The sequence below is a fragment of the Mauremys mutica genome, chromosome 13 (genome assembly GCF_020497125.1).
Source record: "Mauremys mutica isolate MM-2020 ecotype Southern chromosome 13, ASM2049712v1, whole genome shotgun sequence".
Lineage (NCBI taxonomy): Eukaryota > Metazoa > Chordata > Testudines > Geoemydidae > Mauremys > Mauremys mutica.
Window position 1 is genome coordinate 6,267,823 of NC_059084.1, and position 14,473 is coordinate 6,282,295.

Genomic DNA, 14,473 nt, shown 5'->3' on the forward strand with positions numbered 1-14,473 from the left:
GGCTGTCTCTGCTCACTGTTCAGAGCACGCTTGTAGTATCATGGTGACATACTGCTTCTCTGAGCACTTTGTACAGCTGCTCTATATCACTGCAATTGGTGCCACTCCTGAGATTCCACTTCCAGACTGCTGCTTCTCTTCCTCCTGACTTTTCATATTCTCCCTCTTCTTTCTGTCTATGCATCCATCTAGCTAGCTATTTATAATACTTGCATCACCGTGGTATCTTGGATACAGATCCAAATATCACAATAAACTTCTCTAGATCCACCTGCTAAGCATGAAGACACAGCTCATTTACACAAGCACACTTTTTAGGTTAGTGGGAAATGCCAATCTAAATTAATAATTAAAATCAGGCTGCTAAAATGTACATGTCTCTGTCTATTCAGCTGCCACATTGATTATTCATCATACGCTCAGGACACTGAAACAGTTTTGAGAGACAGTTTGTGTCTGGGCGTCACCTTTAAACCTGCCTCTGTTCATTCTTTTCATCTGGAAACTGTTCATCGTGGAATGGTGATTTTTAAATTTTCCCACCCAGGCCTGATGCTCGGCCTTAACTCTCTACCAACACTGTTCTGATCACTTATAGGAGCGTAATTTTCATTAGCCATCATGGGAGTTATTTGCATTCAAGAAGAAAATAGGTAGAGCTTCTCTGGGATAGCTATGGTACCTGAGCAAATGTTATCAGATGGAGGTGAAAGGAAATGCACTGTTGATAATAATTACTCCCCCCACTCCTCCTCCTGAATTCAGAGAATAGAAATCCATTACTTGGCCTTTAAGTACGACAGCATTGTGAACAGACAACGTAAGTCTAAGCAATGATAAAAGTAATTCCCTTGCTGCCTCAGTGAGATGCAGGCACTTAGCATGCACTGCTAGGAGATAAGAATTATTGTTTCCCTTTTTGATAATAAATTTTTCCAACTTAAAAGATGCAAAATTATTCCGCCATCAAGCTCTGAGGGCTTGCGTGACTGGGCTGAACTTGCTTTGAGAGCCATTACTGCTGCCTTGCCTGAAAATGAATGAAAGGGGAAGTGGGCTTCAGAAGGCAGCTAGTGAATGAAGAAACCCAGCAGTCTCTGATGATCTTTAAGCCTCCTAGGGCTAGCCTTTCCAAAGCTGATTCTGTGGGTGCTAGGGGTGGGGGATTGCCTCTAATATAAAGGTGTAGAAGATGTAACAGGAAAAACTCTCATACTGTATTAGATTTTAGGGTTTTTTCCTCCCCACAGCACCACCACAGTGCTGGAGAATCGCAAATAGGCATCAACAAGGTCCAGCGACAGTTTAAATTGAAATGTGAGCTTGGCTGGCCTTCAGCGTGCTCTTGAGAGGGAGCTTGTATCACCACTTCTCTCATATTTCTTTTCAGATTGAAGGCTAAGGAGGTAGCAGTAACCCTTTAAATAGCCACCTGTCAAGAAATGGAGGGAGTGTAGAGATATACCGATCTCTGTTCCTCACTGAATTAACTGGGAACTGATAAGTATTTCCCAACACATCTCCCACTTCTAGTCACCTTTTCTTGTGTGTTTTAAGGAAAATTGCAAATGCTTCACGGAATATTTTTGTGTCTGTTTCTGAAATCATTTCCTGATTCCTATTCTTTTGCCCTGTTTTTAATGAGCTGCTTCTGTGATTTTCATACAACACTAATTAACTGCCCCCTTTTGTTTTTTTAGCATTGCAATAAGGAAAACAAAATGTTAGCAGACTGCAGTAGGAGTCCAGAGATTCTTCCCCTGCCTCCCATCCAAATCTTAGCAAACAGAGGTCAATAAAACGTTTGCCTTGAATGCCCTTTTACTATGCTTGGTCACTGCAGGTGTCCCCCAAAGAGTGACTGCCAGGAGCACTAGTAAAAAATGGCATTGATCTCAGTGTGCAGAGAAACAACACCTCCATTCCTGTCCCTTACCCCAAAACACTGTTGGCAAAATGCCTCAGCACCTTTTCAGAATGATGTGTGCAAAACGTCACTCGCATCTTCTTACACAAGACCACTCTCAATCACATCATGTGCAAGCATAATGGTCGGTTAGGCTGATCATTTGTATGTGCGAGTGACTGCCTGCTCCACTTGAACCTGTAAATGTGCCCACGTTTTTCCAAGCAATTCTTAAAAACTGGGCGGGAGGGAGGGGGGTGGTGTCTCTCTAGGAACCGCTCAACTTTGGCACTGTTGTTTCTGCTTTCTGATAGCATAAACTCTGCTTGTGCTTGCAGCTGAGGCTATTTGTATGCCATAGCACTGAGCACTTTGACTTTGTATTTAGCATTCTTCTACCTGCCTAATTCCTTGCCATATCTGACATCTGTTCTGCAGCTTATCTAGGCTCAGCTCAAAATGAGGCTTGCTGATGTCTGGTGACTACAAGTCCATCTCCTGCAGCAGAGGGAAGCAAGAGCTGACTCTGTGAGGATTTCCAAAGGGGAGGAAAGCTGTCCCATTGTTTTTTCTCTTGCCAGCTTTCTGTAGAGGCAGTCTACCCTCCGTGGAATCCAGGGACAGAGCTGGAAGGGGCTCTTCACATCAGTCAGGCAAAAGGCTGATGGAGACCCCTGCAGGGAGCAGGTGCCAGCTGGGGGCAGACTCAGCTGGGAAATGGGGGGAGAGTGACGCCCTGGAGACAAGACCCTGTGGGGCAGTGAGGCTGTTTTGAATCACTTGTATCTGTGGTAATAAAGGGAAGACCTGAGCGGAGCTGGAGATGAGTCCTTGTCTGGAGTGTGGTTTTGCCTTTTCCAGCTGGTGGATCTGCCCACGGGCTCCTGGGGTCGGGGAAGAAGAGGGTTGAGGGGAAGCACTGTACTGTACAGTACAGCAGCGGCTTGGGCAGGCTGGCCGGCTCTCACTGAAGGGGGAACTCGTACAGGGCATAATCATGTGTCCCGGGGACTGTATAAGATGGGAGGCGAGTGCGGGGGAGCAGCAAGCTTGAGGAAAAACGGCATGACTCTAAGGAGGGGGAGAACATGTGTGTGCAATCTGTGAGGGAGCAACACTTCCGTTGGACAGAGCAGGCCAGTGATTTTCCCGCCAAAATCCGGCAGCTTCCAGAGGTTGCAGGGGAGGGAAATTGGTCACTAGAAGCTTCTCCCCAGGTGTCCCTCAACACAGAACCTGTGGCACCCAGCACCTTACATTAGCTTTGTTACCCCACAGGTGGCAATCTGATTATTCCCCACCCCCCTTCCAAAATGCAGAGGATTCTGTGTAAGCTCTACACTGTTAATGGAGTTTTCTCTGTTGTCTTTCCTTTAATATTGGGGCTGCTTCGGCATGGGTAGCACACCACAGCTTCGCACCCTCCTCCGTCCCCGGCAAAGCACATCCCATCTTTTGCTGTGCTCATGTCAGGAATTTGGCAGCTGTCTTTTTCTAACTTCATTGTTCATGGCTCCCAAGATGTGCTTCCCAGAACACTTAACTGCCACAAAACGTGTTACTGAGCGCTACCTTGTTGTGGGCTTGCAGGCTAGTCTACATAGGATTCATACTGGGGCGGTTGGCTTCTCAGGACTTGGGAACTAGGAATTAATGCTATACGTGAGCTTCCGCTTAGGAAAATTAAAGTCTATGTCAGGTAGCCTATCAAAATCTGTCTTGGTTAAGCATTAACTGAGTTCAGATCAGCTCCACTTGCAAGCCCAGTTTCCTACTTGGGATGTGCCTGGATCCAGACTCTGATTTTTGCTATTTCCCCCACCCCATCCCCTGTCTCAGTCTAGGACCAATGGCCCATTGTAGAGGGTGGTCACCCGCTCCTGCCAGGAAAGGCTTAAAACCTGGGCTGATTGGGGAAGTAGGCACAGCTGGGCTACGCCCCAATCTGGCCGCAGCTGGCCCTTATAAGAGGGCAGTGGACTGGGGAGCAGTCAGTTTCTCTCTGCTTTCAGAGAGAGAGAGAGAGGCTGGCTGGGAAGCTCAGGGTGCTTAGAGTGAGGCGAGGCTGGGGAGCTCCAGGCTGGCAACTCCCCAGGCTGCAGGGCCTTGTCCAAGACCCCATTGAGGCACTGGGTTGCAGAGAGAGGCAGCAGGTCCAGACCCAACCTTGCCTAGGATGAGTGGCTTATACTGCACTCTGCCCTAGGGTGTGGGGGCAGTTGGTGACTGGCAGTGGCCTACGACTGAGGTGAGGGAGGGGTAGGGCGTGGGGGTTCCCCAGGGAGGGGAGACCCTGAGACTGAGGGATGTACTGTCAGGGGGAAGCACCTCAGATAATGGGGCACCGGAGTCCAGGGAGGGACGTGGGGGCCCAGCGGCAGTGAGACACCGGCCTGCAGAGGGCGCTCTGGAGGCTGGAGCGCTAATTCCTGGAGACGACCTTCAGGAGGTGCCGCAGGGTTGAGTCTCGCATGCTTACACCCATCCAGTCCAGTATCTTCAATGAGAGCAGCCGGTACCAGATGCTTTAGAGGAAAGTACAAGAAGCCCTGTAGTTATTGTTGGACTTGCATTGTAAATTCTGTGTTTATTCCTATAGTGAAGAGGTATTTAGATTCTAGGACAGGCACATATAAATCCTTCCACCCCTCTCCTATCTGCTGCTAGAGCCAAAAGGTATTGTTGAGTCTACATCAAAGTGACATGCAAGGTCTGTTGGGGTCCCAGTGGCACTGGGCACTTAGCACTTCCCCACAAAGTATTGCTACTATTCTTTTCATCCCCTGCTCTTCCCACAATGCTAAATTTGTCTTTCATCAGTTGCAGGGAAATTTAAGCTAGAAGCCCCAAAGCAATATCCCAGGAGTTGCAGCTGTGATCCCAAGTTACTCAGGTATCATTTTTCCCAAAGGAAGGGGGATTTGTTATTGTTGGAAGTGCCACCTCCTCATTGCCTGTCAAACCCTTGGACTACCCGTGCTGTGTTTCGCCATGTGACACCCAGAACTGCATGCTTTAGTGCACTGAACCAGCGAAGCTGTGGGAAGCAAAGTAAAAGGTAGCTTGTGAGGCAGAGATGATGTGGAGTTCTTGGGCGAGTGTTAATTACGAAGCTATCGATCACAGTGGAGGTCAGTTCATCAGAGTAATTTGACCCAAGAGGTTGATAGTAGGTCAGTCTGTCAGAGTAATTTGACCCAAGAGGTTGATAGTGACTAAGGTCAATAGAAGAACCAGAAATGCAATAAATCTGAATACTGAGATGGAGATGGGAGGGGAATTTATTAGATACATTTACAGTTAGAGGCAAAGAGTTACTCCAGCTGTAGATCCTAATTCTAATCTTGCCAGGCGGATATGTTCAGACATGATTCTGTGAGTAGACTCAGTGCTCCATATTTATTCTCCTTCTATGGCAAATGACCTCTTGGCGTAAACCATTGCCAGGAACTTTTCCCTTGAACCAACATTGGAAATAATTTAATTGCTAGTGTGGATGATCTATTTTTTTCACACACAAAGAACAAAAGAATAGCCATGCTGGGTCAGATCAAAGGTCCATCTATCCCAGTATCCTGTCTTCCAACATTGGCCAATGCCAGGTGCCCCAGAGGGAATGAACAGAACAGGTTATCAAGTGACCAATCCTCTGTTGCCCATTCCCAGCTTCTGGCAAATAGAGGCTAGGGACACCATCCTGGCTAAAAGCCATTGATGGACCTATCCTCCATGAATTTATCTAGTTCTGTTTTTTTAACCCTGTTGTAGTCTTGGTCTTCACAAAATCCTCTGGTAAGGAATTCCACGGGTGGACTGTGCGTTGTGTGAGGAAAAAAATACTTCCTTTTGTCTGTTTTAAACCTGCTGCTTATTAATTTCATTTGGTGACCCCTAGTTCTTGTGTTATGAGAAGGAGTAAATAACACATCCTTATTTATTTTCTCCACACCAGCCATGGATTTTATAGACCTCAGTCATATCCCCCTTAGTCGTCTCTTTTCCAAGCAGAAAAGTCCTAGTTTTAGTAATCTCTCCTCATATGGAAACAGTTCCATACCCCTAATCATTTTTGTTGCCCTCTTCTGAAACTTTTCCAATTCCAGTATATCTTTTTTGAGATGGGGCAAGCACATGTGCACACAGTATTCAAGATGTGGGAGTACCATGGATTTATATAGAGGCAATATGATATTTTCTGTCTTATCTGTCTCTTTCTTAACAATTCCCAGCATTCTGTTTGCTTTTTTGATCTCCGCTATACACTGAGTGGATATTTTCAGAGAAATATCCACAGTGACTTCAAGATCTTTCTTGAGTGGTAACAGCTAATTTAGACCCCATCATTTATATGTATAATTGGGATTATGTATTCCAATGTGCATTACTTTGCATTTATCAATGTTGAATTTCATCTGCCATTTTGTTGCCCAGTCACACAGTTTTGAGAGATCCTTTTTTAGCTTTTGCAGTTTGCCTGGAACTTAACTATCTTGAGTAGTTTTGTATCATCTGCAAATTTTGCCACTTCGCTGTTTACCCCTTTTTCCAGATTATATATGAATACGTTGAATAGGACTGGGCCCAGTACAGACCCCTGGTGGATGCCGCTATTTACCTCTTTTCACTATGAAAACTGACCATTTACTCCTATCCTTTGTTTCCTATCTTTTTAACCAGTTACCAATCCATGGGAGGACCTTCCCTCTTATCCCATGACAGCTTATTTTGCTTAAGAGCCTTTGGTGAGGGACCTTGTCAAAGGCTTTCTGAAAATCTAAATACACTGTATCTACTGGATCCCCCTTGTCCATATGCTTGTTGACCCCCCAAAAAAATTCTAGTAGATTGGTGAGGCATGATTTACAAAAACCATGTTGATTCTTCCCCAACAAATTATGTTCCTCTATGTGCTTGACAATTTTGTTCTTTACTATAGTTTCAACCAGTTGTCCCAGTACTGAAGTCAGACTTACCAGTCTGTAATTGCTGGGATCAACTCTGGAGCTCTTTTTAAAAATTGGCATCACATTAGCTATAAAGTGTCTTTCTGTTGTGGCCTTGCAGTATGGTGTATTGAAGCCACCTCACGCTCACGACTGCATCCAGACATCGCCATGTTAAGGGGGGACTGATTGACACAATGTAGCAGCACTGTGTCCCATTGACAGGCCTTAGTCCAGTTCATACTGATTTATCGGTTTGTTTGAAAAATGCTTCTAAACACCTTTTGATCCTCTTAGCGCTCACTGAGGGTGGGTTTTTCAGAAGCTAGGAAGGCGCTCATTGACTTTAGTGGTCATATTGTTTTTGTTTTTGTTTTTTTAATGGACAATTTTTAAGGCAACACTAAGCATTTTTGCAACTCTTCCCCCTAAATGGGACTAGTGAGTTAATTCCTCTGTAAATGAAGATTTTTTTTGCATCTTTTTTTTTCTCCCCAGGACAGCGAACTTTTGACCTTTAATATCTCCCAGCATCAGTCATGGTGGAGTGAAAATGGCCCTGGCTGCGTAAGGAAGGAGGCTTCCATGGCTGGCATAAAGGGATTGGACAGCCACTCTTACATCTCTGTGATTGGCTGTGCTCTAGAGTATCGGTACATTGAGGTCATGCACAGCTCGGTCCAGATTCTGGTAGCGGTGAGTACTTCCTAGTGGGTCTGGTCTCCAACAAAGTAAAACCATCCAAGTAGAATGTTAATTGGTAGCATAAAGGGCGTGGTTGTTTTTTTTTTAACTCTGTGTTCTTTCTTAAATATCTACAAGCCATTTTTTTAAAATAGAAATCGACACCAGCAGCCTAGCACTTACCATAACAAGCCACATGTACCTCTACAGTAACAAATCAATGACTGGGGAAGGGAAACACATTTCAATAAGGAAAGAGACCTAGCTTTTTGCATTTCCAATAGTCGCTGTGTGATATTTGAAGGTTGTGTGTGAGTGTGAACTGATAGAAAGGATTTGGGGAGGGGAGATCACGAAGATAATATCCTCCTTCAGAAAGCAAAACAACTCTTGATAGATTCAGAAAGCAGCATGTTTTATTCCTGCTGACACCAGTGATTTGTAATAAGTTTTCATCAAACATTGCCTCATTGGAGTCTTTCACAGGCATTTTAAAAAATATACTGCAGTAATGTGTTGTTCTTAATGTTCCCCATTAATTAATTGTTTCTCATTTGCATGTGAAATTAATTGAAACAAAAGGTCCATTGTCCTCTTTATTTCCACTGGTGCTCATGCATTTTGTAGTTGCATCACATCTTTTTAATCTGTTTTGCTTTGTTAGTCGAGTGGCTTTAAATACATACAGGTTCTGCTAGAGCTGGGAACTGTGCTTTAACCCATTGGGGTGCCTCAAATGACAGGTTTGGCTGCATCTGACATTGGCTTGTATGCATGAGAAAGGAGGACGTGAGAAATGTAACCCCATGCATGCTGAAACACAGTGCATATTTCAAGGGAATATGCCCTTTTTATGAAGGACTGTTAGGCTGAATGTTACTCATGGATGTTTTACTGACCAGTGCTCACATGGTAGTTCCCTGCACTGCCATAAAGAAAAACAAAGCTTTGTTTCTTAGTTCATTGCTTTCCAAGCCAACCAACGATAGATGTGCTCTGGAGGCTGAACGTTGAACCCTTGAGGGAGCAGAAGTGTCATACCTCACTTAATAGCATTCCCTCTGGCTGACTTAAGAAACATCAAAGTCCTCCCAGGGGCCGACTTAAGGAGAAGGGCTCAGTCGACAAATGGCAGGACCTATGTTATGCTTAGGATTGGCTCTGGTTTTATAGGATCTTGATAACTTAGGCATGAGGCCCCAAGATAGATTGCCACAACAAAACACAGCAGGCAGGGTTACAGCCCCTGCCTCTGAGCTAGGTATACTGATACTACTTAACTATTTTTTACAGAGCACTGTAAGTTCATGCAGTGATTTGCAAATGCGTAAGGGAGCATGGGTTCAGAGTGTGTGTTCTCAGCTTGCCAGACGGAGAGAGGAAATTAATGGGTTTGGGGCAAATATTTGTAAGTTGTTTCCCCCTCATTCCGTAAGCCTTAGAGGATTCCTATCCTACTTTTGTGCATCCTGGGCCCTGAAACTGGGATACAAGCTCAAGCACCTCTGTGTGCAGAAGTCCCTACAGCTCCTGCTAGGGATTTCCTGACGTACATGGTGAGTTTCTGTAGAAGGGACACACCTTTCCTGTAGTAAAGGTGGAATGTTAAAGCCCCAGACCTGTATCTCCTGGGGATCCTGAAGTTCTCATATAATCTTACTGGACATTAGACAGATTTCCCTTGAAGAGAGAGCAGAAAGGAAACCTTAAAGGGCTTTTCATTTTTCAATCAGGCCCTGCCTGAAAATAGCCAACTACTGCTAGTCCTTTCCCTGTTTAGTCTCTGAGGACCAAACTCTTTGAACCTTGCCAGTAGTTTTTCTATTCTCTTTATCTCATTTTCAGACAGATTTTATTATAGGCCGCTGCCCCTCCCAGAATGCTTTGCAGGCCTCAGTGCTGAAGACAGAAAGTAAATATTTTTTGTGTATTCTTGATCATGTCTCCCTAAGAACTGAAGAATGGGGAGATGCAGCAAAGGTTCTGACCTTGTTCCCTCCTTGTCTGTCAGGCGTCTATGAGAACTGAATGCTCAGTACCTCACAGCAGTGGGGTGGGGGACCCAAAGCCTCCTCTCCTGTGTTTGTGGGGTTTGTTCAGCAGCTTTAGAAATATCTGTTCCAGCTTCAGTGATATGAAATTCATATTCACTAACAAATAAGATGTGACCACGTGTCCAATCCTCGGGAGATAATTATTCCTCAGGAGCACTGAGGCACAGTAACATTGCTGGGTGCTCTCCCTGAGGGAAGGTTGATTCGTCCCAGAAAACACCTCCCCCCTCATTAAATTTGACCTTATTATGAAAAAAAAATGTTCCATGCAAACCAATGGGCTGGAATAGCAGCTGTGGAGCTGCCCTGAGCCCTGCTCACAGGATAAAAAGGTCAAATCCCCTGTGTAGCAGCTCTGCATAAACCCCATCTTTACTCGGGATGAATTTCACCCAGGGTGAGTGAGTGCCATAGAAGTATGTTCCTGACTATGACACCCAGCTCTTCCAATCCTGGGCCTCTGTTGGGGGGAAAAAAAGACACTAAAGACCTGATCCTGATCTCACTCGTGGCAAATTCTACTGGGCGAACTCCATGATGTTAATGGGGTTGCTTCCAACTTTATCCGGAGTGAATGAGGTCAGCATCCAGGCCAAAGACTGTCAGTTGTGATGAGATGTGATTTGTTTCTTGATCTGCACAAATATCTGTTAGGGCCTAATTTAAGAATCCATCAGACTCCTTTTCAAATATCATTCAGTCAGGATTTGAAGCCATGTCTCCTGATAGTGAAAAGGGCATAAATACTATCATGACAGAACCAATACTGGGTTATGTGACAAGAAAAGTGGGGCTATACCTCTAATCCCAACCAACCTACTGAAATATACCAGAACAAAGGGCATTGTGACGGGACATAGTGGAGAGAGAGATGCTTAATGGAAACATACATCTTAAGCAGTGACTGTATACTAGCATATGCAGGTTAGTTCATTTACTATCAGTGTGCCATACCAACCCCATAAAAATGCAGCAGAAGTAATATTTGTCCTAGTCATCTGCAAAAAAAAAAAAGTTGCTTTGTTTTCCAATTTAGCAAATGTCCACTGTACAACTCCCCAACTTGCCAGGCAGCAGCTGGAGATTCATTTTCTGTTTTAAATACCTGGCCTACTTTTGGTCTGTCCATATGGCAGCTCTGGGAGTGGGGAGGGATGGGCTTTTTCCAAAGGTCCATGGCGTGGGATGGAGGTTGGAAATGTCTCCCCAACAGGGAGAATTTTCTGCCTGCCTGTCTGCTGCTTTCATTCAAAATGACAGCTTGGAAGGTTCCCAAGAAAATGGCAAAGCAAAGGTTGACAGCAGATGTTACAGTGGAAAGCAAGTCAAGACACGTTTTTGCTGTTGGCATGTGTTACATTTTCACGGATAATAATTGCAGCCTGAGAGCAAAAAAGGTCAGGAAATCAAACGCTGTGGGTTGTCGCTTTGGATATCTGATCACAATCCCTTTTTCTCCATCCAGCAAGAGCTTTCCAGAAACTCAAGAATGATCAAGAAATTAATGTCTTCCCCTCTTCCATCCTACGTCTCCCATCCCATGTTTATGAGAGGGCAAACATGATCAACTGACTCTCTCAAGCTAGAAATGAAACCTACAGTACTTCTGTCTCATGGAGAAAAGAGATGAGAACTTGGCAGAGACTCTGTGCTCTGCTGCTCTTGTCACAAGCAAGAATGAAAGGGAGGGTTTGAATGTAGCTTTGAATAGTTCATGCCCCCAGGGCAGAACTTTGCAAAGGGGGGTGAGATGGGACCTGCTCTAGTTTTCCAGCTTCATTGCACATTCTACCCTCCCTTGCCTTTCCTCTTGCTCCTTGTAGTCGATGATAAATTTGAGTTACTACTTTTACAAATAACAGGTTCATCACTCAAATGGCTACTTAAGAAAATTTTATTCAGGTTGAATTTTGAGTTTGGTTGGATACATAGGGAGACCTAAAAATTTTAATCAAGAACTATGCTCATCCACAAGTGAAAAATACTGGGAAAATAAAGGGATATAAAGAAGAGAGTGATCCACAAAGCTGACATATTCAGAACATCATGGACTGATGGGAAAAAAAAGACAGAATTGATCAGTAAGTGCATGTCACCCTAAGTGGTAATGACAGTGGTGGCTGTTGCACTGGTTAGCATCCATGCATCAGTTTTTATACCCTTTGTTTACACATCAGCATATCCATGACCATATTTAATTAGGTCTCAGTCCTCTCTCCATATGTGGCTATCCAGGTAACCATAACTGGGTTTCTGAATGTTGATATAGCTATTTGCATCAGTATTTTGAGCAGTATTTCCAGTGTGGCTAGCTGCAAGGGTACATGTTACTCAAAAAAACCTTAAAATTCCATTAAGCCTGCATTATTTTGTTTGTTTATGAAAACACTCTTATTGCCAAAGGTTATAACCCTAGGTCACTTACTTATGCTAAGTCTTATGCTAGCAAACTCTTAACTACTAGGCTTCTGTGAGAGAGTGTATCAACCCCGAAGCCATGAAGGAGGAGTTAAAGAGCAGCTGTTGGCAATGCTGGCCCCATCCCTCCAGCCCTGGAGGGTGGAATAAGGGCTGAAAAGCAGGAAGTTCCTAGCAGTTGCCAGGCAGCTTTGGGAGAGAACACATGGTGGCTGTCCTGCTCCTAAGGGAGTCTCCTGGAAGCCTTCAGGGGAGCCACTCTCAGGAGGCAAGTGGCAGAGGGGTAGCTGTTTGTCGCTTTTACAGATCCAGACTAAGAGTCCTGTGGTACCTTTTAGACTAACAGAAGTATTGGAGCATGAGTTTTCTTGGGCAAATACCCACTTCGTCAGGTAGGGAGTGTCCTGAGTAGATGGTGCCGTTTCTTAGTATATTCCTCAGTGCGATCTGAGGAAAGTGGCCTGTAGAATTTGGTGTTGGAGGTCTGTCAGCCTCCTTTTGGTAGTCAGACCTGTTCATGATGACAACCGCACCTCCTTTATCAGCCTCTTTGATTATAAGAAAGAATACTTTCAAGATAACACTGAACAGTGCACTGATACACAGATACCCAACAGCACCAGAAGAACTCCTCCACATGGACTCCTCCTGAGGGTCGAAATGACAATCTGGACCTATACGTAGAATGCTTCCGCCACTGTGCACAGGCAGAAATACTGGAAAAACACCATCGCTTGCCGAATAACCTAAGTTGTGCAGAACGCAATGCCATCCACAGCCTCAGAAACAATCCTGACATTATAATCAAAAAGGCTGATAAAGGAGGTGCGGTTGTCATCATGCACAGGTCTGACTACCAAAAGGAGGCTGCCAGACAACTCTCCAATACCAAATTCTACAGGCCACTTTCCTCAGATCGCACTGAGGAATATACTAAGAAACTCCACCACCTACTCAGGACACTCCCTACCTGACGAAGTGGGTATTCACTCACGAAAGCTCATGCTCCAATACTTCTGTTGGTCTATAAGGTGCCCCAGGACTCTTTGTCACTCTCAGGAGGGTCATTTACCATCCCCCTCTCCTCTCCTCCCCATGCCTACAAGGAGAGAATAAACCTGGTACGCTGGCCAGGTCGAATAGGTTTGGCAAGCCCTAAAGAGAGCCATGGGCCAGTTGGTGCCACTACCCTCAACCCCTTTGGGGAATACAGAATCTGAGCATATATAAAAGAGACTAGGGGAGTGGGAGCCAATAGCCCCATCCCCTTCAAACGCACATGGGCTATTTAACTCATTTGGTATCACAAAGACCCGTACTTAGGTAGATGGGGATGGCCTGTGGGTTTTTCAGTGCTTGTCCAGTAGGATGCACTCATCAGCAGCCCAAGACTGGTGACAGCCTTGCTTAGGCCTTGGTCTATTACCAAGCCTACCTTAACGATCCCCTACTTGTGTTTCAGCTGAACTGGCGTCACTCACAGCAAACTGCACGCTGGGTATAAAATAAGCGTGTCTTATAACCGCTACAGGATTAGGTTAGGGGTCCCAGCTCAGCATCCTCCTCCATCCATTTGTCTGTGATAACAGACTTTCACAATGAAAGAAGCTGGTGCGTGGGACAACCAAGATGCATCATTTCTTCTGTTCTGCAGCTTGTTGTTTCCCAGGCTGTTTGACTGGCTGATTGAACCCACCTGGCTATGACATATGTTCCTAATAAAAGGCTTAATTGGATACTTGCATGCCTTGGAGGAAGCTGGTACTGAGGTTATCTGGGGAAAGAGCAGCAGAGGCTGAAGCACAAGAGCATTCTTGGAGGACTTAGAGCAATAGCTTAGTATCATTTTACATCACTGACCTTTTCCCCCCCCCTCGGGTAACTTGCAAAGGCCTAAGAATGATCAGTATTTCACTGGGGCAAAGAGGATTCAAAACCCTTTCTTAGATTGGCAAAGGTTGAGGTCTGGGAGTCACATTGAGTTACTCTGTTAGCCTTATACCCCTGCAGATGTTGGGTTTGAATTTCAGTTTGGGTTGCAGCTGAACTGAGTTTTGTAGTCTCTGCTTGGTGACAGTCACAGAGTGAGCATCCTGTAGAGTCACAAAATCAACCACCCATTTAGGGCTGCAAATCATCTGCAGCATGGCTTGGGACTGTGAAGCTGGAGAGGAATTGCATTAGAATCATAGGGTTAGAAGGGACTGCAAGGGTTATCTAGTCTAATCCCCAACTAGAGGCCCAGCTTAAGCAAAAAAACCTCTGGGATTTTATTTTTATAGGGATCTTGTGCAACCAAAAAGCACCCCCAAAGTTCTCTTGCTTTCTGGACATGTTCCCTTCATGCAACTTAAAAGCATTAATGCCAAAGACCAGAATTGTTTAAAAGCCCAAAGCAACAGAAGTAATACTTCTGTCTTCAGAGCTTCCTAGCTGAATTGCTGCTTCTCTCTTTCTCCCCTGAAACT

The 14,473-nt window shown here is 44.9% G+C and overlaps 1 protein-coding gene across 5 annotated transcripts in view; it reads left to right on the forward strand.

The window, feature by feature from the left end:
• NKAIN4 (sodium/potassium transporting ATPase interacting 4) overlaps positions 1-14,473 on the forward strand; it is a 77,595-nt gene that overhangs the window by 45,112 nt on the left and 18,010 nt on the right. For all 5 annotated transcript variants that reach the window (XM_044984662.1, XM_044984666.1, XM_044984664.1 and 2 more), the window contains exon 4: positions 7,348-7,545. In XM_044984662.1, coding sequence (XP_044840597.1) covers positions 7,348-7,545 — 198 coding nt within the window. The remainder of the gene's footprint in view (positions 1-7,347; positions 7,546-14,473) is intronic.